Source organism: Thermobia domestica, chromosome 3 (assembly GCF_964235325.1).
Source record: "Thermobia domestica chromosome 3, izTheDome1.hap1.1, whole genome shotgun sequence".
Classification (NCBI taxonomy): domain Eukaryota; kingdom Metazoa; phylum Arthropoda; class Insecta; order Zygentoma; family Lepismatidae; genus Thermobia; species Thermobia domestica.
This window is the reverse complement of record NC_137456.1, coordinates 51,021,637-51,048,642: the sequence shown is the minus strand read 5'-3', so window position 1 is coordinate 51,048,642 and position 27,006 is coordinate 51,021,637. Positions and strand designations below refer to the sequence as shown.

General features: G+C 34.2%; 1 protein-coding gene across 1 annotated transcript in view; it reads right to left on the bottom strand.

The window, feature by feature from the left end:
• The window catches only part of LOC145681782 (glycine receptor subunit alpha-2-like), a 60,907-nt gene that overhangs the window by 7,019 nt on the left and 26,882 nt on the right, over positions 1-27,006 (bottom strand). Inside the window, exons 2-6 of the mRNA XM_081753391.1 lie at positions 11,858-11,921; positions 6,461-6,534; positions 4,360-4,589; positions 2,874-2,956; positions 846-983 (exon numbers count right to left, since the gene is read on the bottom strand). Coding sequence (XP_081609517.1) covers positions 846-983; positions 2,874-2,956; positions 4,360-4,589; positions 6,461-6,534; positions 11,858-11,921 — 589 coding nt within the window. The remainder of the gene's footprint in view (positions 1-845; positions 984-2,873; positions 2,957-4,359; positions 4,590-6,460; positions 6,535-11,857; positions 11,922-27,006) is intronic.

The following is a 27,006-nucleotide window of genomic DNA, read 5'->3' as shown; positions in this document are numbered from 1 at the left end:
GTTTATGAATTTTTATGTAAAAATTATCTATATCTAAATCTCTAAAGAAAAAAAAAGTTGGTTACTTCTCTGCCTACAACACCTCTCACGTACATTCCGCTCTATGTTAATGATAAATAACACATAACATAACTGAATGGTGGACACGCCCGTTATTTGTGCTAAATGCAATAAAAATAAATTATGAGATTTATTTATAGTTACTTTTAAGTGACTTTTGATAAAGAAATGGCGATATGAATCAAATTGATATGGATATTATTTATATCTTAAGAAATTTTACATTATTTCTTACTGATAGCTTGTCAATCTCCATTGAAGTTGTTATTCAATTTTATCTCCAAAATGTGCGACATGTCGTTACACATCAATACTAATATGTTTTTTTTTAATAATATCCTTTGCTTATTCCTTATGGTACTACGTAAATACAACAAAGAGTGTACGTTTTAGTTTGTGTTAATCGGTACAGTACTGACTACTATTTGTACCAGATTTTCAGTTGCATTTCTTCCCGCTAAAGTTATGGGGTAAAATACCTGTACTACTCAAAGATTTTTTTTGGGAATATGGCTTATTCTTTGATTAGCCTTAAATTAGGAGTAATGTTTAATACACTAGAGCTTATTTTCTGTTGACCCATACTTTCGAGAAAATAGTGTAGTACTCCTACGCTAATTTTAATCCATTTATTGGTGCTTTCTTTTCGAGTCTCTATTTGCACTTAAAGATCCAGCATCTAGTTAAAAATAGCACTTTAAATATTAAATTATAATTTCAATTATTTTATCTGTTATTTCAAACGTTTAGAAAGCTAACAAATATAATTATGAAATTGTCCTCACCTACTCCAACTGGTGACATTAGAGGTTCTGATTTTGAACATATTTTAATATGGTACAGAGGCAACGATACTTCCATTTTCTTAACACTTGTACTTGCTGCCCATACAAGACTAGCATTTTCATCTTTGTGCACACCATCTGAAAATACAAGAAATGCTACCATGAAAATAAAATTAGTAAATACACTATTACAATCATAGTGCAGGCAATTACTTGCAGAGGACTGAATAGCCAATATAAAGAACTTAATATCCTTGAATATAATTATGTACTACACGTGCCTCATCTTTACCAACATGGCCAAGTACTTCTTTACCACAACTACAAGCAAGCAGACGGCAAGATCAACATGTAATCTGCAAAAGGACAAACATCATCACAACTCCGAAATTCTACTTAAATACAGAAGGATAGGTTATATAAGAAGTCACCACAGTTTCGAAGTTATCAGTCTGCTCTGGGACTGATCACCTCACATACTATCTCTCCTACCACTCTCTTGGCTCCACCTGGACCCTAAGAGCAACCTTCAGTTTTTGTTGGCTGTGACTGGGAACCGATATTCTCGTCCCCGTCGTTTGGCTTGGGAACCCGTCGTTTGGCTTGTGCTGAACCCTGCGATATCTCTAAAGACCAACTACCAAATTTAAAGACTATATTGGTCATTGAACCACCATCAGAATTCTAACTTTATTGTGCCATAATAAAGTTTTATAATAAACACTTTTGTGGGAGAAAGCTGAAATAGTGTGTACATTCCTATCTACCAATATGCTGTAGCTGATTATTTTAAGAATGGTGTGGAATCATGTAATATTGTATTTGCAAACGTACATTTGAGATTCAACTTTGACTTGCCACCAGATTGGTATATTTCATTTCTTTCATGTCCACAGACCCGGCCAGACATAATGGCCATTTTTGTCATTCCGACAGATCATTTTTTCGATTCTTGTTGATACATTTTTGCCACACATATTCCAGTTACCTGTATAGTACTATGAATTTACAATAGTGGGTAATGTAGTTGACGTTCTCAGTAAAATTACACTTAACATGGTAAAAATTGACCAACAGTTTTTCAAGAGGTTATGATAAACTTCTTCTGACGGGTCTTATTCTTGATGTTGATTTGATTTTGAGATTTTCGTCTCTTTCATCGGTGATGCTATACATTAAAAAAAAAACTTAAGTCTAGCTGTGCTGCGAAACATATCAATTCAATACTGTTTTCGGTGATTATACTACAAGACAGTGTGGATTTCAATATCACCTTACCAATGTAATTCCTAAATAACATATGCTAAGTACTGATGGTTATACTTTATTATTTTAGTAGTACTTTATAAATAACTACAGTGTAGTTTACTTTTGCTCAAACCCAATTTATGTTTTCTTCAAAAATATTCGTAATGTTGTATTGAAAATATAATGTAATGAATGTCATTCGTTATTAACTTCGCTGTTACACTACTATTATAACTAATAAATTCATTTTTAAAACAAGAACACGTGATTACGTAGTTACAACAAGGTACTTAGGCAGATATCTATTTCGGGGCGTATCCAAACCGTTTGGAGGGATACAAATTTAATATGAGAATAAATTACATTAATATTTGTAAGGTTAATCTTAAAATTATACTTATTTACAAAACAGTAGGACTTTCAGGTAAGTACGAGTCCCAGGAACCAACCCTTCATACATACATTGTGACAATATATACTATAATGACAATATGCTATAAGGACAACCATATGTGAGCACTACTGTCGTAGTAGTAAAGCTACAGAATCGTCTTTAAGGACAAATGAATGGACTTTTAAATCATTAAATACTTTTTCATTACTACATGATACTACATTGCTGAAATTTACATTAGTATCTAACATTGCATATTATTACTAAAATTGTGGTAGCAAATGTATATTCAATTAAATTTTGTTTATATTTTAATATCAATATTTATTTAATTCTGATATTGATATTGAAATACGTAGAATAAAAAGAGAAAAAAAATTACTTACATACGCTGAAGTCTATATTGCAGAGCTGAATGTCGATTGGGTATAATTCAAAATCAAAATCGCACTTAACTTGAAGTATAGCGCTGTGAATGTTAAAATATTACTCAATGTTAGTAAATTAATACTATCAATAGTATTTGAACAAATTGTCACAAGATGTATTATATTTCCGTCAACATACTTTCATATAACCTATGTGAAGTAAGATTTTTTGCTGGTTTTCCGAACAACTCTGCCGGGATACAGTTTAGTGATTAAAGCAAGGTAACTGATATTTACATTAGTCAATTATAGTAGTTAAGGATTATAGTAGGGTTGCCACTATTTTTACTCTTCCCATGTATTAAGCATATTACTAATCATATACGTAGGTAAGTACAAATAGATAATACGCGCTCTCAGGAATTTTGACTCAATTTAAGAAATTATGTGACATATTGTTATACCGAATAAGATCTTCGTTTTCTGAATAAGTTATAATTTTACGGCAGATTAATTTAAACATTTAATATTGAATGATAAAGCGTACATTGTATTTCGTTTATTTTGGGAGAATTTTTTATTAGTCATTTGAAATGCTAGTAATCACGCTTATGATTAGCTTGCTTGAAATTCTAGAAGAGAGTACCCACCATAACTTGAATATTCTTCCATGTGTAAACGTTCTTCATGAAAGAAACAAATATTACGTTAAACCCAATCAAATGTATATGATAGTAAAAGTGTACATAATTTATATTTAGTTGTGTTCAATATGTAAAACAGAAAAACATACTGTAAAGTCAATCATTATCATATAGCCTATATTATTGCCTTTTGTGCTAGTATGGCTATCTTAAGTTATAGCGATATGGCGTGTTGAAGTTGGAAATCTTAAAGTCCCACTAGTCCTAGTTTCAATGGAGAATTGAAGGTTGAAATTAAAGTTATTCTTGGGACTCCTGATCAATATCATAAAGCTTTCCCACACTATCTCTTACCGTGTTTTGCTCTACGGAGAACATTTTCTATTTTAACGGAAAATGGTAGTTCCGACGCAATAGATGAATTATATTGAAAATCCAATATATTTTTAATATATAAAACCTATATTTAAAATCATTGATTCTCGCTTCTATTGTCAACTATGCTCAAAGTAATCAATCTTGAAACCAGAATTGGTTGAGTTCTGTCATTTCCGCTTTGAGGAGAATGGTTTAGCTGAAAAGGTTGAACATACACTTGGGTTACTGATTTGACTCAAATAGAACGTTTGCCGCTTTCTCTTGCCCTTCTTTCCTGAAACTTCCTACTGATGAACTCACAGATACAGTCATTTGGTAAATCCTTCCAAATTAATACACAATACAGTGTAAAGCTTCAAAAGCGAAAAGAAAACAAGAAGAAAATAAAAACAATCTAATTAAGCAATCTTAAAACATTATAATAATAAAGATAGAACAGTCTGAATCAAACTAAAATTAATTAATAACTTCAGAACACTTACTTGAGTAAGTATTGAAGAGTTTGCCCGTGTGTTAAGAGCAGTACTCTCGTATCTGTGAGACCTTTATTGGTGCTTAGCATATTCATTCTACGAACGAATATTTCTGGTATCCAAAAATGTTTTCTGTCTCCAGAAGGAATGAGATAACTGAACGAAGGGTCCGTAATGGAAGACATGTTTATTCGACGATCCTCCCAAGAAAACACCATGAATAAATCAGCCTTTAATGTCTGGAAACCAAAGAAATATGTTAATGACAATAGGCAAACGTGTTTTACGTTTAGTATGTGAGTGACAACTAGAAATATTTAAGTCATTATTAGGAGTATTTGGGTCACTCTTTGGAGCGTGTGTGTCACCGATAGGGGTATCTGTCTCACTGCTAGAAAATTTGCTGTCACCGTTAGGAGAAGAAAAAGAATAATACACTACATATAATTTACTAGTTAAGAGTGTATATTTTTACATATTCAAATCAAATCTATTATATAAAATTGTGATTATATTCGTGACTTTGTGATTATATTCGTGATTATAACTCTCGAACCACCTGACCGATCTTGATGGAATTTTCAAGATGAGGTTTGGACCTGAGATGCTTTTTATCTTTTCACTTTGACTGTAGGTCTTATATATATATATATATATATATATATATATATATATATATATATATATATATATATATATATATAACTTAATAACTCTTGAACCACCTAACCGATCTTGAACCAATTTTCAACATACATGAGGTGCGAGCCTGGGATGCTTTTTGTAATTTTACTTTGAAGCTGCATTATTGCGGAGGGGAAGATATTGAAAAACGATCAAAGGTGCCCGATATTAGTTTCAAGTCCATACTTTCTGGGGTACTTATGATGAAAAATGAAAATTCCGTTGCTGTTTAGATCAGAATTCAACACCCATTGCTCTTTATGTACAATATGAAACGTGTTCTCCCCCATACGAAGAACGGGCAATCTGCTAGTTATTAATAAATGCATAACTGTTTTAGTTAATAAAACTATCAATCATTACTGATAACACATAGCATGCATTTTAGCGGTTAAAGTTTAGTTTCTGTCGAATTTGTGGATCACTGAGCATACGAGTTTACCTTAATCATGGCATTTTGTTCAGATCACTGACATCTAACCACTTATTATATATCTAATCTCTGAACAATATTATACTCTGATAATTAAAATCCACAAATCAATCATAACTTTCGACTCTATGTCCCTATAAATCACTATCAATTTTATCTTTGTTGTTGGCATGATTGTTGTAGAGCATCTTGTGTTTTCATTTACTAAAATATACTTTCTGTCAATGTTATCGAAAACAAAACATGAAAATTTACACTTATCTATACTTGTTTGTTCAGTCGAATGAGATCTATGAATTGGTATATGTATATCCTATACTTTGGTTTTATCCTTCCCCGGTAATAATTTACTATAGAAATTACATCAAGAAAAATTGTATCAAAATTATCAAAAAGTAAACGAAATACTCGTATTTAATTAGTTTAAATGAAGAGTTCAAAAAGGAAATCTCATGTCTTCAATCTTAAAGGGCTATGTGGATGAATTCTTATTATAACAATGTCAAGCTTCATCCCTTTAGCATTCTTCACCTTCTTTATTGCCAAGATCACATCAAGAAAAGCATAATAATAATATTGAATTATTATAATTAAAAATCAAAAAAGTCAATGATCATCTCTAAAATGAGTGATTCATATACATGTCAGCAAGTCAAGACTTCTTTTCTATAGAAAGTGATTAGAGATTTTCTATAGTCACGTTGTATTAAGTTATCTTTCAGCCGAGACGTTTAGGAAAAAATGATTTATCATTAATTTAAAAAAATAGATGGCGATCAAACTCTGGGTTTGGAAATGAATACAAACTCAATATTGTATTTTATTTATTTGCTTTTGATAATTATTATTTTACTTTTATGATGATTACTTTCCTATTGAACGTTAACTGAAACACTAAAAATTTGATTTCAATATGTGATAGGTATTCATATGTGTGTCAAAGTGAAATGCCATTAATATTAAATGTGAATCTCTCTTTGTGTATTTACTTACCCCTTCTACATTATCAATACTTAGAATTTCTAATTCCTTGAGGTCAAGCTGTATAATCCACTCTTTATCCTGTTCTGAAAGAAAAAGTCGACTTTACAATAAGGGATAATCTGGAAACATTTATCCTCATTTACTTAAATACAACGCCCAATTATGAGTCACTGAACGAATAAAAGAAGAATAAAAATGGTATTGTTATTTCAGGTTCTAAATGGATCTAAACAGAAAAATTAGCTTCGTAACTCCATCAGAGCTGAAAAGTGTATGAGGGAAAATCATATTTCATAATGTAAGATATCGAGAGTATTACATAGCAATATTTAAGCACAATGCCATACTGAGCGAAAAACCTTTCTTATATTTTGTCATCTCATACTTTTGTACAAACAATTAACTTATCACTTGCCTCGCCATCAATACATTACAGTCTAATTCTGTCAAATGAAGTAGCTTTGAGACTATTATTTCTAAGGGATAACTTTGAAAATAGTTGAGTTTATCTATGAATCTAATAATCTAAACCACTATCACTGGTAGAGGCTTAGACACTGCAATTTTAGCTTTTGTATAGCAAGTCTATATACAACCGATTTGCAATACTGCTATCACCTTTGTAGTTATGCAGACACATGAATTCGTTATTATTATTAATGTTTTCTCATCATGCAAATGTGAGCAATTATTGTGTAGATGCCGGTGCAAAATGGAACAAATGAACCGTTATTGGGAAGATTACAAATGGATCTTTATATTATACTGTTTTCTTACAATCGAATAATTAACATTACCGACTAATGGTTTACCATTGAAGGGACCACAGCTTCAAATATGATTGCCAAAGAAACGAAAATGTGGCTGATGCAGAAACATTCGACTAAAATGATTCTCATTCAAGGATATCAGCCAGAGTAACGCGTAAGGTGCTTCGTGCAATTTTTCTTCAACTATCATGTCAGACACACATCATATGCTTAGAAATTAAATACGATAAAATGCACTGTCAACTAAGTCACTTCTAACCGTCTTGGACTGTGATGCGTATATAAGGAATATATTCCTTCACCTTATTGCTGAACGTAAGACAATTCTTCAAACTATACCGAAGACGCGGATGGAGAATTCAAATTGGATAAGACCTACATTTATCTTACGAGTAATTGTAGCACTAAGGTAAGTACATATCGCGATAAATCTTGAAATCGTTGTAACGAGTTTTACCGCAAATGCACAGAAGTTTTTCTGTCGAGAATCATAAATGCCATGGATGGTTAGGAGTAGTAAAAGTCATAAAGAAACGTGAATATGAATGCTAAATATCTTCAGAAATTCATCATAACACCAATCTGTCCTTTGGTTGCACGGACGTATAACAATCAGTTGCAGATTCATATCAAAAACCATCAACCGTAATGTCATATTTTTAGATAATATTTCATGACACAGCGCAGTAAATGGGATATCTTACTCTCTTTCGTTACATTCCTTTAGAAAGCTCTGACGACACTATAATGGTCTTCATTCCTTTAATTGTTAAAATGACGACTAAAACATACCCTTACAGGACTATGAAAAACGTGTGGGAATGAATGCAGTGGGGTTTTATGTCTATGCGTCAATTTAGCTGTTGCAGTAGAAATTGGAATGCCGAGTGATATTCATACAGTGTACTACTAGTGGTCCGATAGAATGGAATATGTTGCGAAGCCACGACTGTTCATCGGGTAAATATACTTTCAGAATCGGTATTATACGACTAGATCAGCCTTCTGCAAGCGGTGCATCTAATCAAATTGAACGCAAAGTTTCTATGCTTTATTCAGTAGAATAAAACACTTAGACCTAACCTAACCTACTTACCAGGATTAATTCAGCAGGGACAAAGACGGGTAGTTCAAAAAGTAACTTGATTACAGTTATATAATGGCTGGTTATATATTTCATAACTTTAAAGTGAGTATGCACTAGGCTATACAACTATTAGGTCAGTATACGCCATATACCTCCGTATATTTTCCATTACATCTCTGATTATAATGTGTAGGTGATGGCATTTATAACACATGTTATATGCGTTTGTCATCCATTTCAATGACTTTTCACAATAAGTCATCAGCTTCGTAAAAACGGCGGAGGAAATACTCAAAATTTCAAGTTTGAAATATGTTTTAGAAATTTACCAAACATTGTTCAAGTTCACAGCTCAAGATTTAAATAAAGTAAATGCAAGAACTTCTGATTACTGCTATCCACAACTACTGCTGTAATGTTATAAAAGCAAAGAAAAAATTGATAATGAAGACATCCCACAGACCCGTCATTTCAAACATTAAAGTACTATATACCCATTTTTGTATGTCTCCGAAATGGTATGAGATTTCATACTGTTGGTAACGGAATTATCATTGTTAATTCCTTCGAAAATCATCCACGTCATTAGACGTATAAATTTCGAAGGACTTTCTAGAACTAAAGCATTTGAATTAAAACAATATTTTTAATTTATTATAACTTTACTTCTGTTTATTCAAAATGCGTCTTGTCATGGTCATATTATTTAATAATATGGTATATTAAAAATGTATATCACCGTACATCTCACTTAAGTTATTATTGCTGTAGAGGCGTCCTAAAGTTTGATATTAATAATATTAGAGCGTCTTTAGTGTGTAACATTGGATACTAAATGTATTATTAAAAGTTTTCATTTCATATGTGGATTTCAATTTTGTTATAACGTGGCGCAGTGTTACTTAAAAAATGTAAGTATGTGTTGGGTTGACACCACTGTTAACCTGGTAGTTTTGCAGAATTTGTAAAATATTATCCCCTTGCTGATACTTGTATCGTACAAAATTCCAATACTTTAATCTACTAGTATAAAGTTATATATATACAAGACTGTAGGAAGGTAAATGGTGCACCCTGCGTATATAGACACTTAGAAGATCTGGTTAACGAATTTGATATACGAACCATTGAATACCCTGGGCCTTTCGTGTTGATTGTAGTCATCGGAAAGACTGACCGTTTGCTGTCCGAAAAAGAAGCGGTGACTGCCAACACCATGTGATAGAATAAGTAGTACCAATAGCAGAATAGCCATGAATATACCATTCATTCTGAAAGTAGAGAAATACATTATAACATTTACAGATATATTGGTTGTCTACTTTCGTGTACTAATGAACTTTATAAATCATATTTTGCTGAATTTGTGTGCAGCGATCGTAATATATGCATACACGATTGAGCGATAATGTACTACAAAGAAATTTCCGCTAATAATATTTAAAGTTAGTTCATCATCAACAAAAGAATGTATCAAACTAACTTGTATGCATGCAATGTACACACCATGAAATGACAGTGTTAATATTCCTGTGGTTTCAGCATAACTACCCTTTTAGCGTGTTATTTCAACACCAAAGGCACGGTGTTCCAGTTAAAACCGGCATAGTGTTACTGGTTTGATACAGGCACGTTGTTGAGTAGTTCAAAATTAGACAATAGTCCTAACTTTGCAGCGTGAAAATTACAACGAGGCAGTGTTACACAACTAAGTGGATGAATCAAGGAATGCAGTAATAGGAACAACAATACAATGTTCTTTCAGTATATTGTACATTATGTTGTTAATAATGTAGCTTACATGGTGAACGTTAGACACTGAAGCACTAACATAGATATTTGTATTTGTTATACGCATATGCATTCTCTTCTAAGGATATAATACATATCTAAGAAATTAACATTAAAATTTTCTATTAATTTTATTTTGAGCTATGAAAAAAGCCTTACTTGGTAATATGACATACGTATCACGCTAAGAAAAATGGGTAATTTTTGTTTTAATCTTTCGTGACAACAGCATTGCGAACATATGGATTTTCTGTCAAACTTTACATTAGAGAAATGCTGCGATCTGTTTTTCATGTTCTTACAATTGTTCTCGATACATTTCTACTCATAAATTCTTTCATTCATGAAGTTTGGTTGCCATTTTACAATATTATATTCCACAATCTTCCTATTCTGCAATTCATTCCTAATTCCATATGAATTATTTATGCTACATACTTTATTATCCCTTATAATAGTCACTTCTGTTTAGTATTTTTTTGTTAACACAGCTGTTGGACAATTATACAGTAAACAACTGCAGTGACGTATTACTTTACTACAAGTAGGCATGAAAAATACTTTCTGTCAGAACTACCATTTTAATAATTTAGTGTAAAGTCCGTGTTATGTTGTTTATCACCAGATATGTGTTGAAACTTAACACAACACATCACATAAACTTAGTTGTATTACGTTTAAACAGACATTTCTATTGTGTAAAATACATATGGAAAGTAATAAATGCAAGCTAACGGTTAATTGCAAACTAAGGGAATGAAGAAGTTGAACAAAAGTGGGAAAACTCTGGGAAATCTACAAAAACAGCACGATATTATATACACTACCACTTCACTTGAGATCTGATAAAACCAGGGAATATTCACGAAAAGAAAATATCTTACTACTTAGCCACATTGCCCTCTTGCAAGTTCTTGTTGTAAAACACACATGTCTTAAATATATTATGCTAGAACTATCTATGCAAATCTTAAATTATTATTATAGGTTGAATTTGTTGAATTTCATTCTAACAAGTGTTTTTTAATAATAATTCCTCCTTTGTGAAAGGACACATCAGAGACAAGTGGTGCACAGCAAAACCTTACGGTGATAATAGAACTCAATTATAACAGATCAGCAGTCTCAATATGACTAACATTTAGCATCATGTCATTTCAACAATTAGGATATAGCATTATTAAACTACCAATATCAAAAGTTAAAGCTTCATTAGTAGTTATAGTAGTCATTAATTTGTTTGGTTTGACATCAACTTTAGTTTTTTTCATTGATCACATATACTTTAAGTGTTTATGTTATTTTCTACTTTCAAGATTTACTTGAAATGAGTTAATATTGTTTATAGATTTTTTTTTATTTTCAGCATTTTAGTACTTTCTCATAAATTTTTACTTTACTTTTAAAGTTCATTAATTTTATTTTATTTCTACTTTTAAAAATTAAATGAAATCTTTGTTTTACGTCCCACGATTACGCCGTTTAGGCTAAAGGAGACAGTGAAGATGACAAATGACTGAAAATGGTGGAATGAAGAAAGTGGAAGGAAACGGAAGAATCCCGAAAAACCCACGAGCACGGTGTTTGTCCACCACAAAGTCCACACGGCGCGAGCTGGGAGCGAACCAAGGACGCCAAGCACCGGAGGTGAACGCTCTACCATTGAGCTACCGCGCCCCTCTTATTTCTACATTTGTGTTGCTTCAATAGTTTAGGTTCAAAATTGTATATTCCTTCAAAGTTCTACCCTACACTAACCTTCTACTAAATTGGACGGCCTACCTAACATTTGAGAATCTTCCTCTTTTACGTCGGTCCGCACCTACGAAATTATACGTAAACATACAGTTCATGAATGTATTGACACTTCGCCGTTGATGACTTTCATAGCCCAGTTTCAAAGACTATCATCGTATCCTTAGCAATTTACAAGCAACCACAACGAAAGCATCTTTCAAGAGAACATGCAAAGAAAAAGAATAATCGACACATTTACCTCAAATTTCTGTGTAAAAATATGCACATGACGAAATACGGTATTAACATGGCATACGGTTTCTCATAGGCTAGCTAGAAAGATTATCATCAAATATTAATAAAATGTTCATGGAACGTTACGAGAAAAATACTCTTTCAATAATTAAAAAAAACATAATAATTGAACATATGAGGAATTTATGCATGAACATGTACACAACCTACATATATCACATATCGAACTAAGTACCTTTCCTTTTTACAAATCAGTTAAATTATATTTAATTCGAAATTAAGTTTTAAACCTTGTGTTTGTGTGGAAAATAAATTAGGCTTAAGCTTTCAAAAATATTACTTAATAATACCTAAAGGATTTCATGTAACATCCTCACCTAAATTCATTACAGTAAATTGTTGTCGCGCGAGGATAAAACTTCTCTTATAGCTGGAATTAAATTTCATAGACAATGAAACTTTCGAAAATTACGTTGTATGATTTGCTTGTCGCATTAAACTCAATAATGTACGTTGCGTACAGCTTTCTCATAATATACATCGTCCTGAAATAGCGTTATGTGATGTGTTGAGAAGATGATCGGGTAGTTATCCCATCATTTCCCAATGACTACGATTGTCGTAATTTGAACAAATTCTAAGGAAATTAGAAGGCAACGCAACATTTTATCGTACCTCACACATGATAAAACCTAAGTTTCAGTAATTTTTATCTTACTGTTACCAGATGATATATGATTTCATTTGTCCATCGTTTCCATAATAAGAATATTCATTGTTTTGCACTAAAAATCAGACATCCGAAGTATATAAACAAAGTTACTGAGTAAAAGGCTGAAGTTTAAACTAACATTTGCTTCAAAAAATGAAATGAAATCTTTTAGTTTAAGAGTCATTATTATGCCCGTTAGGTTAATGAAGACGAACATGTGTTTCAAATTTAATATCTTAATTATCAAAACAACCAGATAATGTCTTTTGTTATTAATTTAACTAAATCTTGTAAAAAGCGAACGTAACTTATTAAAGCTCTTAAGTGACAATTTTGGTAGCTATAAATCAATTTTTGAAACCTAAAGATATGGGTCCTAATGATTAGTACAAAAGGACTTCTCGTACTTCTTCAACTAAGTCAAAGAAGGTATTTTTTGTTCTCGCGGTAAGTATTAGTTACTTCTTTACCCTTTTCACTTCAGCACACACATTGGGCATTAGATTAATGTTGTTGTCAAGCAGAGGCTAACGTAAAACACCTAGATGATCTCTTTAGGCCAGCAAACAGACTATCTTCTTAAGGAACACAAATCACATAAGTACTGTGGTGATTGAACGTTTCAAGATTCCCAAGCGATCATACACTATGGCCTATAAAATTCTGTTTTAATTTTGTTTTCATTAAACATATGTTAAGGAGTTGGGAAAATATACTCCCTCATTTTTAACCCATATCATATCTAAGTACTTTATATGATTGGAAATTCTCAGACATTATTACCCCATATTCGACCAAAATTGATTTCTTCTTAAAAGTTATCTTAGAAAATGTTTTATATCATGGCATGAGTTACTTGAGTCCTAATAATTGTCCAATTTGAATTCTAACCACTGAGAATAATACTAAAACTTTAATAAGTAAATTCACTATCTTGTGTCAAAAACTAATAATGTTTCGGAGAAAAAACATCAAAGAATACATTTTTAAAAAGGGAAAGAAGTGGTGAAGAGCTAACTTTCTCGATTTATTTCAAATCGAAGTAGTTGTAATACTTATGAACCAGCAAAATGTATGCACTGCAGCATAAAAATATACAATTTGGACGAAAAATATCGTGGACCATATTTCTAATTAAGGTAGGTGGGAATGAATTAAATTCATCCTACAATATAGAGTTAAATGCACAACTTTTATTGGTTCATTTTAATCTCAAACACTGAAGATTGTGGAGAATGGTCAAAGGAAATGTAGGAATTAATGTACTAAAACCGAATGAGTTTTTATGAAAGTTATCATAGAACACCAAAGAAAATGATGAAGGATTAAAATCCACTACATTATTCTTTATTGGTTTAATTTCTATGCAGAGAGGAAGACTAGAAAACTCAACGAAATGTTTAAACGTATACACCAAAATATACCCTTCTTTTTGTCGAACATGATCTGGAACATATTTATTTCCTTTAAATTAAGTGAAGTAAATCAATCATTTTATTACCGGCAAATTTTAACTCCAAGCCATGGAAACGATAATAATTCCATTAAGAACACTATCGTATGCTTTCTTTGTAATCCAATAATCATTACAATGTTTATATGGAAAAACGTATTTCATGTATTTACACGTTGGTTTAAAATAAAGGTGAATTTTACTCCATTTTAACTTTTCTTATTGACGAATTTAAAAAGTAGACAACAAAATTATTTTTGCACATCGAAGAAAGGAATATGTCAAATTTCATTATAATGGGATCAATTGTACTAGCATTATTGTGAAATAGACAGGCGCACAAATGAATAGGTATACAAATGCTGGTAGAATCAAATGGTAGAAGTTTTGATAACGCTCGTTTCAATAAAATAATGACATACTAGACATTAGTATTTAAAAATGCTTTTACTATAATTCTACTACTTCTACTTCACAATATTTTAAGGCTTGTAAGAAAAAAGTTCGAAGACTTGTAGTTTTTAAATAAGCCACTGCTGTTGTATTGTTTATTTCTAGTACTATTCTAATCTCAAGAAATTATTTTTTTTTCACTTGGAGTGTGCAAGACTTATCCTTCCAAATTTGCTTTCATCCGAGGTACATTAATTTCAATGGAGAATCAAAATTACGATAAATAATAAGAAAAAAATATATTTTAAATGATCTGTAACAGTTATAGATCTTCAGAGCTGTTCATCCATGTTTCTCTCACCATTGTGTACTAATCGGTGGTGAAAATTGGTTTATAGAGTTTTGCCATTGTACTGTGAACATCCATAGTAAAATATCAGTTACAATATACATATGCAAAATTATTATATTTCCTTATATGTATGTTTTCTTATAAATTACTATTGTCGAAATGCGCTTGAACAATCACATTTAAAGATTTTGATATGGCGTATTAAATTCTAAGCATGTAATCCTAATTAAGGCAAACAAAAAAACACATAAAGAAAGTACCAAAACATGTCATCATATACTGAAATCCTAATAAAATATATGCTGCTTATGAGTGAGTGTTAATTGATAAAAATTATATTTCCTGAGATTTTGAGTGATACTAAATTCATAAGAAATCTTTCCTCAACATTTTAAATTTACTGGAAACAAGTGATCGAATTTCTCCCATGAACTACACGCAGCAGTTTGCTTTACCTTGTAGACTGACTTGGACAACTCCCAATAACTCTTTATATCGTTATATACTATTCTGTATTATCTAAGTAGGAATCATTATTTATGTTGTAATCGATAGAATAAAGTAAGGTCGGGTACATTACATTTACTTATTGCTTTGAGTAACTGCCTATTACTCCTTATACAAACAGTTCTCTTACAGCAACTCGACTTAATCCATCACTACTTATTTACCATTTTCTCATTAAGTGTTTCTGAACTAGTAATAGCATTATTTTTGTTTGATATAGAATAATTTGATTTCAGAATGAGCACGCAAACTTACATGTCACAGAATGAAACATGTGCATAAACAGAAAGACGTCAAATCCCACCACTAAACCAAAATATGATTAAATACCCTGTGCAGTTTTAGCTTTAAGTAAATAAAGTCACCAAATCGATCCACACAGTAAATTAATGATTTTTCACGTAGAAATATAATTTTAATACCGATGCTTATAAACACCAATCTTAATCAAATCACATTTCGAATGTACGTGAATAGGGGAAAGTAGGAAATACGGGTTTTGTCGTTTTTGCGAAAAAAGAGTTTCAGGGGGCAATGGTTTCCTTAGAAATGACAAAGGACTCCGCACAATCCTTACGGAAATTAGATTTCGGGGGAATTGCTTGAAATCATGATATGTTGTAGATATTGTGTACCTCAGGAAAAGTCCCAAAGGGCACAACCAAAAATCACTGACCTTTTGGCCGCTACAGGGCCACTTTTTTAAAAACAGCCGAAGATAAGGATATTCTGGCTTTCAGTAAAAATGACTGAAATCGTGATATGTTGTATATATTTTGTTCCTGAGAAAAGTCTTAACGGACATGACCACAAATTACTGACCGTTTGACCACTACAGTGCCACTTTTTTGAAAGCAGTCGAATATAGAGATATTCTAGATTTCGATGAAAATGGCTGAAACTGTGATATGTTGTAAATATTGTGATCTTCAGAGAAAGTGTCAATAGGCAGAGCCATGAATCACTGACCTTTTGGGCACTACAGGGCCACATTTTTGAAAACAGGATAAGGTAACGGTATTCTGGATTTCCGTAAAAAATAATGAAACCGTGATATTATGATTCTGAGAAAACATCTCAGTTTGTACAACCGTCCATCACTGACTATTTGGCCACTACAGAGCCACTTTTTTGAAAAGAGCAGAAGGAACGGTATTCTAGATTTCGGTGGAATTGCTTGAAACTGCGATACGTTGTAGATATTGTGATTCTGAGAAGACGTTTTAATGGCCAAAACCACCAATTACTGACCATTTGGCCAGTACGAGGCCACTTATTTGAAAGCAGTCGAGCCAAAGATAATGATATGCTGGATTTCGGTCAAAATGACAGAAACTGTGATATATTGTAGATATTGTCATCCTGAGAAAAAGTCCCAATGGACACAACCAGAAGTCACTAATCGCTTGGTCACCACAAGGTTACTTTCTCCGAAACAGCCAAGTGTAACGATGATCTGGATTTCTGTAAGAATGAGTAAATTTGTGATGTAGATCTTCTCATCGTGAGAGAAAGTCTTAATGGACATAAAAATCAATCGTTTACCGTATGGCCACTACAAGTCCAGATTTTTGAAAACAACCGGGTATAACTATATTTTTCATATATCCATCGTATTTCGTATCATATATCCATATATGCTTATCATGCGCTTTATAATAATTGCTAAAGCTTATTTATTATATGAAGCGTTTAGAGCACAGGGCAATCAACCCATCAAGTTATGAGAAAAATAGACATAAAATTTGCAATGTAAGCTTCTGTATGTTGGTCTACTTATCTTAATTTTGGGAATTTCAAATTTCATCCGTTTTTCCGCTGAAAAGTATCGATACTTCAACAAGGAAATAATTAGACCATGATAATTTAATTGAAATTCATCGTAATTTTGCGAATAACAAACACTGCCATTTTATATCATAAAGGCCAGATCCATCGTTATTGTAACAGAGAGGTGCTTTAGTGATTGACCGTGGAAATTCAATTTACGATTACTTAGAATTTGACAACCAGGTTTTATTGAAGTATAAACTTTTTAGTCGGTAGAGAAGAGGCCATCGATCATTTGTCATCGACCATGTGATTTGGTGGGTCAGTGGTTCATGGTGGTTTGTGTGTCATTGTGAGTTATGATGGGTAGTGGGTCAGAGTGGGCCACGGTGGGTGGTGGATCATGGATGAGTGGATCACGGTGTGTGGTGGGTCAGTGGGTCGTGTGTAAAGTTTTCATTGACCTACGCCATCTCTGATCATATCTGTAAAACGAAACCAAACAAAGAGCAATATTAATACACAAAACGCTCAACATCTTAGCTAGTCATGACATAACTATTGTATGAGTCGAATAACTCTAGTATATCCACAATCATCATTTGTCATATTTTACCGAAATAAGTCATGACTTTTCCTACAACTTGATACTTTAAATGTTAATACGCAAAGTTCATTGATCTCATCACTTATTCACTTACTCTCTTATGGTCATCAAAACATTTAGGGTAATTCTCGTAGATATTGAAAGGTGAAATGTAGTATCCAGGCTTGCTGTAGTATGCAAGTAAACAAATAAAAAGCAAAAGGATGATATTTCTCTCCGCCGTCCCCTTCAATGGAGGAGGTGAAATCCAATCAAAAATTCATAAAATATAAAATATGTAGCCAAGTCTCGATTTTGCAATAATAATAATAATAACAACAACAATAATAATAATAATAATAATAATAATAATAATAATAATAATAATAATAATAATAATAATAATAATAATAATAATAATAATAATAATAATGGAATAACAGAATTACAAAATCATTTACTTAACTAATATCTTCCAATTAAGAAAAAATGATTGCCACGACGCTGGCCGTAACTTGTAGGGGGCAGGGCCCACTGCCCAAAGGGAAGCTTCCCGGCGTTTGACGTGGGGGGGGGGGCATTTTAACACAAAATTTTCTTACTCCATATATGATACGAACATGAAATTATAAGTGAAGCATCAAACAGGTTCACTACATTCCATAAACAGAACAGCACACAAAAGGTAAATAAAATAATAATGAGTCCTGGGCCCATTTTAGTAAAAAAGTCTACTATTAGGGGCACTAGTAATAATTTATATTTGTTTATTATTGTCAGGTTGGTCAATATTGTTCCCTTAATTAATTTGTCGTGTATGGAACGGGCCCAGAGGCGTAACTAACGAAGTCACAGACCTTTTTGTGCAGGAGGGCCCACAGTCTCCGTGGGGCCATAAAGAGTAAGAGAAGGGTAGAAAGACGAGGCCCAAAAATTTGGAAAACGACTTTTTCTAGGGGATGCAAATACGAGTGTTAATGGTTGATCCCTCCCCAGAAAAATCTAAGTTACCGCCTTGCTACGACGGGATTCGAACCCATGTGGCTGCCATATGAGTTTCATAATTTGCCAGTCCACCACAAATTCCTCACACAAAGATAAAACTATAAACTAGTAGTTATGGAAGATAAAATAGAACTTTATTTTTCTACACATGTTAATGTAATTGAAAGAATGCGGAAATAATGTCTGCTGCAGGCACGCAGCCAAAGAGTGGGTCCGGGTTTCCGTACCCTTCCCCCCATCGAGACCAGAAATGAAAAAATAAGGAAAGTTGAAACAAAAAAAACGAGGAAAATAAGAATCAGCGTTAACAATATAAAGCTACAGCAACCGTTTTGTTACTTTTTCTTATGAGGAGCTTTGTGTGGGGAAAGCAGAGGGTAACAAGTTAAAAATGGATATTATTGTAATTCCATGCTAATCTTATGGACTACAAATGACGATTAGATAGACTCTCAAGTAGAACTTAAGGAATGCCAATAATCCCCAATAATATGAGCATGGCAACATAGATTCCAGTGACACTTGTTAAAGATGTTTTCAATTTCCCGGCAACACTAAACCATTTCGCGGCAGGATGTTTTCACTGCCAAAAGAGATATCACTGCTATCCTTAACGGCATTAAACGAATGCAAGAAAAATAAGAATAAAAGACAAGAAGAACTGAGTACGAAAGACCTCGGAAGACTATACTACTTTCAATTTTTTTTTAAAAATATCCTTTTACTGCAGATTTCTTCATAGTTTGTTATTAAAATACTTACTAAAATATTCTCATTTTATTGTCCTAACAAAGCAATGTGGGTACGTTATCAGTAAAATAGATTAGATTGATCGAGCCTTTTGTGGGTAACCACAATATTTCATGTCACGCCCCGTCATTACAAAATCCTGGCTACACGAACCAAAATATTTACCTTTAAAATAGTTTAGATTGACCCAGCCCCTGGTGTGATAACCTCAATATTTCATCACGGATTCCCGCTATTACGATATCCTGGCTACATGCCTCTCTGACGGTTTTCGTTTTCGCGGTTTTCAATAATTTCAGATATCCTCTGATCTTATTGCCCGATAGGACATCAAGAGTCATTACCTACATATACCGGAAATTAAGGCCAACTTCCGGCGCCCTCGTGGCCGAGCGTACTAGGACAACATTCTAGTAATGACATTAGATTTTGGCGCGGGTTCAAACCCTGCCAAAGGATGTTTTAAATTTTCATAGCACTTTTTTCATTAAAATAGAATTGAAAATAATACTAAAGAAAGTGATTTACCGATTATTTTCAGATTTTCATAACACTTTTTTCATTAAAATAAGCTTGCAGTTTTACTATACGGATCCATAGTAAAAGTAATAGTAATAATAATAATATCAGTAGTAGTAATAGTAGTAGCATCAAGGGGTTAGAAGCCCCGCACGAGTTGGTTAGGTTCTTTTCTCTTGCTCAAATTTTTCTGACATTTTACATTGCCAACTTCAAAGAGCTGGCTAGGGTAGCGCACAAATACCGAAACTCTTGGAATCCGCGTAAATGCTACCGGCTTTTCTTCTTTGGAAATTAGAAGTTACGATGAGGAAGAATAGTACTAATGTAAATGGGAGCAGTTAAAAACGATCTCGAGTAAATCATTCTGACAATCAAAAGAATGTCTTCCTATACGAGCATTTGTACATACGATTGTAACTATCTGAAAGCGTAGATAAAAGATTAAGTAACGCGGTAGGTAAGTGCTTAGCATATTGAAATTCTGTTCGGCGAATCCGGGTTCGATTCCCTGCCAGGTTGAAATTTTTTCGAAGGTTTCAATTTCAATTTCAATACATACTCAGTGTGACAAGAAAGATCTTCTCTTGTCCAGAAGAAAATGTTGTTGGAATGAGGGGAATTAGAGGTCTCTCAATGAAGGCAATCATTTAAAAACTTATTTCCAGCAGTTTTTCTAGATTTGATATTTTCAGCTACTTTCAAGAATTTCCTCATAAATGCGTCCTCAATATTTTTTTATTTCTCTAAACATACAGTATATAAAGAAATAATACATTACATACACAGCAATATTGAGATTAATATATTGCGTTCTTTGGAAAACACGATCCGAATCATGGAGATTCGTCTTAAAATGGAGATCTTGTCGTTAGTCACCTACATTACAATTTTACCTGCATAAACACCTGGATCAGGTATACCAACTCCTGCCAGTGCCGAGCAAAGTTACGTGTAAGTTGGGTTGCAACTGTCTAGGCGTTCTCACTAATGCAAATGACCTGGACTCCAAGTAATGGAATTGGAGCACTTAGTGGGGAAATTCTTTTGTAAGTGGCTGTATATACTACTTTCTAAGTGAAGTATTGACCCGACTACGGTAGGTTTCATAGTTTTGAAGCTATGGACCTCTAAAATTCATTTCTTTCATGTTTCGAGCAGCCTATTACTCCGACAGGAAGCATTTGTGCAGCCAAGTTGGTCCACTCTTTCCGTCTTATCTTGGTGTCAAGAATCACCTCTCAAATGTTGTCTGTTGTCAGTGTTGTTCTGAAACACCCTATATATAAGAAACTACAGTGGGACTTGCTACAAAACATACATGTAGGTACGTACCCTCTCATTACGATGATATTATCATTGAATATCACGGGCGTCATAGTGATGCGTATCTAGACAATATTTACCAGCAATAGTTTTCTCTATATGAATATTTTTCATATAAGGGAAGTGAGGTAAAGAAGAGATATGACTAGGAAATTGGAATGAAAGAAAAACACTCATAAAGTTATTTGCATTAACCTATGAAAAGTCATAACAATATTATTTTGCACAGCAAGAGTATTATGTTACATAAAGAAAATAAACACTTACAATCTTATTAGTTATGATCTTTCTTCTGATGAGGGCTACTGTTCCTTCTAGAATGGAACAAAAGAACAGGTGAAATTACGTATTAACTTCTTAAATCTTTATTCCAATTAATACACAGTCACACAGAAAATTGAAAGTTATGTGCACCGTACCTCACGGTATGGATTCGATATATTTTATTACGCAGAATCACAATTTTGAAAGCCCAAAACAATAAAACTGTATCATTTTTATGGGTCAAAAACTGTATCATTTTTATGGGTCAAAAACTGTAGGGAATTCATATAGGTAGAACACATGTAAGACATCCATAGAAAACAAATATTCTGTACAGCATACCACAGGGTGTGGATTGGATATATTTTGGTATACAGAATTTAAAATTTAAAATTCCAAGACGATCGACTGTGCCCAGTTTCTTCCATGGGAGAAAAACTTCAGCAATTTTTGGTGCGGATTTTATACTTAAGACCGCACATACGTTTCTCGCCCGTAAAAGAGAAATTGACCCGATCTCTCGTCCTAGGGGTTCCAAATTTAAATTCTGTGTACCAAAATAAATGGAAATAAATACGCTGGCTGTACCCTGCACAGAACTTTTGCTTTGTACGGCTATATTACGTGTATCCTCCCTCCCTATTTAAAATCGCTAAACTTTATCGCCCATAAAAAATTTGACACAATCTATAGCCCTGGGATTTCGAAATTTGGATTCTGTGTAAATAAATATATCGAAACCATCCGGGTGACACGGTAATTCGAGTGAGACTCGGTAACCCAGAGGGTAAATAAGAATATTTATTCCGTTGCGTTTAAACAGTATTTCTATCGGAGATGATGTGGACTGGAGATGTTATCCACAGAGCACGAAAAACACGACGCCGAAGTTAACAGTTAATTAGATTCTCCAGAAAAAGTGTATCGGGCTCTTCCTCCATTTTAATTTTGGAACGTGAAGTGCGTGGGTGGGTGTGTGTGTGTGAGAGAGGGAGAAGTGAAAGATGCAAAGATAAAATAGGAAAATATCAAGAAAGAGAGAAACGGGCACGAAAATAAATATGAAACATACTTATCATTGCAGTGTATGGTGTAGAACGCACACACTGTTTACTCGAACTATCACCAGTGATGCCTTGTAAGTTCTCCATTCGAAGATAAATCTCTCCAGCCATTAATTTATGCAAAAAATCATAATACCCATGCGGAATCGAACCAAGGTTTTCGATTTCTAAGTCTGCCACGTTACCACTACACCACCAATTGTTTAGCAAAACTTTGTTTAACAAATGATGTAGTGTTTCTTTCTGAGAACGTTAACACGAAAAGTGTATACTGCAGATCAATAATGTCTTTGAAATGTCCTTATAATTCTCTTGCCCTTTCCGAACCAGCATTCGTAAATCGTGATACAGGTGTTTGCTTCCACATTTTTATGTATTGCTTGTGCAGTGTGATAAATCGATTCTTCAAAATCACTTTGCATAAAAATTAGCTTTGGCATGAACAGGATTTGAACCTACTTTCGATAGCTGTATTATTCAAAAGGGCATTACGTTACCCCTATACTATTAACTTTTATTGTACATGTAAAGGACTGGATAAGACTGTACAGAAATTTACATAATACGGCTGCTTCCGTAACTAAACACTATAACAATACTGGGACACAAACATATATACTAAAAACTTGCATAACAATTGATAGCGCTTCCGAATGAAAGTTTGCAAAACGAACAGAAAAAGAAGGACTTACGAAAGTATTACTTCTAGAAATCTACTAAAATACCGTTTGTCCAATGCAGACGAAAAAAAGCCTGTAACGAGTGCGTTTAAGAAAGTCGTAATAATTGTGAGCGTCAATCAACGGGGCGTAGCGGTGAATATAAACGATGGTGCATGCGAGTAGAAAAAGGACTGCATAATGTTTTTTAGGTTGGACAAAATGGAAATCTGGAAACAAGATGTACGTCACTGTGAACTGATAGGGGGTCGCCCACAAATTCCTCTTAATTAAGTCGTGAGGGAATTCCAAATAATTGGAGCACCGACGCAACAAGTGTAACGATGAGCCATCGTGTGTGTCTTCTTGGTTCTGATGCACTAAGCGGCAGGAAGACGATGGTGCTCAACGAGACGAGCACGGGTGAGTATTTAGTGATGAACCACTTGAATCCAGGTTGCCTGGAAATACGAAGGCCAAACGTGAAGAGAGATATTAGCCCAAACTTGCGACCAAAAATATGTGGAAAACGCTGGGAGATAGGTAAGAGAGTCGAAGCGAAAGTGTAAAATGCAAGTAAATGGTGCAAGGTACGTGAAGTGTGGCCCTCAGGGCTTAGTGCCATACCAGCATAGGTCCAGTACTGTATTAATGAGATAATGTAAGACGGGCAACTGCCATAGAATTGAATAAACGGGGAGTTGAGAGGGCCCTCATAACTCGGCCAAAAACAACGGATCCACTGGTCTGTAAAGGCCTCGGCGTTATACATGACGGTATAGAAGTCAAGCACAAACAAGGTACGGCATTTAATACGTATATTCATCAGTTCTTAACCTCCCATAGAACGGGGAAGATAAAGAGCCGGACGTGGGATGCGAAATAAGAAACCGCGCCAAATATTCCAAAGAAATGAAGATTCAAACCGTTTCGCATTATTTCCGGTAATGGAAAAATACGCGCTCTGTACCACAATTTAGAAACCACATAAATATGAATAAATTGGATTCGATGCAATAAGTGCAGACGAAGAAATCGCTGAGGGGAAAGATGTCCGTTAATGCGGAAAGTGGCCGTAGAGTATAAATTCGCAATGACTGCACGGAAAGCTATGGGAAACTGCCAAGCTTCGAGAATATGCATAAGAAAACTGTGGTCGAGAAGGTCTATGCCTTTTCTCAATCTACGTCTAGAGCACCTGCCTGAACTTGCCGAAAATAAAAGTAGGAAAACATCTCGAAAAGAGCGAAAGGTATTCGTAAGATTATGTGTGGAGTGAAGTGCAGCTTGAAACAAACTCATGTAGTGTGACATAAGTGGGCGGAGACGAGCTGTAAGGATTTTCGTGAATAATTTAATATCCACGGGTAATAAGAAATGGGCCTAAAGTCCTGAACCACTTTCGCAGAAGTGGATTTCGGAATCAGCACCATAATAGCGTGCTCCTACAAAAGGGCTCACTAGATAAGTAAACACTAAATAAAGAGATGAGATGAGTGCAGAGGTATGTCCAATATTGTTTATAAAACTGGAGCGTCAAGCCGTCTTCAACAGCGGAGCTACGACTCCGCACTCGACGAAGGACAGCGAAAATTTCATTTGCAGAAATCGGTTGCATTAGACTCTGGCTATCGTGCTCTGAAAGTGGCTGAGATATCATAGACAGAAAATCCGGGCTCTGGGTAGCATGCGTGGGACGCTCAATAGTGGAATCCGTATAATAGCTTTAAATTCACGTAATATTTGTTTAATGTCCATGGTGCACGTACCGTCTTCCAGAACTGGAGACTGAATAGCCGTAGAACACCCCTGTTGTAAAAGTAAATTTACTTGGGAAATGGTAGTGCTTTCGTCGTAGAAACGGTGATAAAGGTGATTTCATCTGACAAATAGGCTTGGAGGAAATCATGGGAATAAATCGTTTTGACACTATTCATATGCGCAAAATTTGTAAGCGAAGGAGGGGCTAAACAGAATCTCGATGTGCACGATACAAGAATTCATGTAAATGATGATCATCCTCACGCCCAATTTTGCCTCGCCACTGAGAAAAAGATACGAATTTTCGGTTTACAGTATGGGTTCCACCATGGCCTTACAGTTGGGAAATATCTCTGCACGCGACATCATTAGAGGAAACGAGGGGAAAAAACTTCCCGTACCTCCTCTCGTATCATTAACTCATGATTCATCTTCCAACAAGAAGGGCCTCTAGAAGGTGGGAACAAGAAAGGTAATTTAAAACAAATTTCATTTGCTGCGTGATCGTAAAAGTCTATTGGGATTTTAGGTACTTGTATTACCGCAGGACAGAAGATATAAGTATCTGCCTATCGATACGATTTTCGGTAGTTACAGAGCAATATGAAAAAAACATGGGGAGACTGAGACACGAATAAGCGTCTTATAAATTAATAACTCGGAGAAGCTCCACCAACAAAGGACAAGGCGGGGCAGGTGCGAGTGAGTCCAGGGGGTCGATAATAGCATTAAATTCACCGATCAAGGTACTACGCGAAACCCCGGGGGCAATAAGCATGGGATCGCAGATGCGTAAAAATCATCCTTTTCCTGTGTACGTACAAAGCCAGAAGAGCTGTATAATCCTAGAAAACATATATTCTGAATATAACAACGAATTGCTCGACCATCGAAGACAGTACCACACTGTCATATTGCAGTCCCTTAAGGATCAGAAGCGCAGTGGAACCTTCTATATTTACAATTGAATCATAGTCACTGAGAAAATATGACGGGGACGTTAGTTCTTGAATACATATGAATAACTCGCATTCCACTGTCTGTATCAGAGAGGAAAGGCGCACTCTATGATTGGGACTCAACTTTACGAACCACTCCATATTCACGAAAATGTTCTTCAAGGATCGAAAGAGGACATTCTAAAGGGTAACCATACACACGTATTACTTTCACTGAATCCCCAACTGCGATGATCCTGACGTCACTAATCTTGGTGTCCGAATGGTGAAATGCAACAGAAGGCGGAGCGTTTGAAGCAAACTGTTCATAAGTACATCGATTCTTGAACTTGAGTAAGAACACTATGTGACTGAGCATGTAGTTCCAGTGCATTTATATGATCGAAAATATCAAGAAAATGGTCGGCTAACCAGAGATATATCTGGCTGGGATTTGGTCTAGAACTACGAAATCTGCGGTCAAATAGCAACTAAAACTGTAGATCTTTTTGTATTCCATATCTTGATCACTAAATAAACATTTTAACACTGAAAACTCAAAATGCTAGGCACCAAAAACCTGAAGGTTATAAACCTGCGAAAAGAAACCACAATGGACGTTGATAAATATATGAGTAGCTGTAGCTTCACTCAGCCAGACCACACGAATGAGCGATGTGACCTGCTCGAAAGCGCGAGCAGAAAGCACTATGATGCCATCTGAAACTACAAACCAAATATTACTTCATTTCGCCGTGATCTTTGGAACGAACCAAAGTACACAACGAAATTGAATTATTCGACGGCCTAGAGAGTAATTAGTGCTCACTAATAAAGGAAAAACATAGAATCCAGG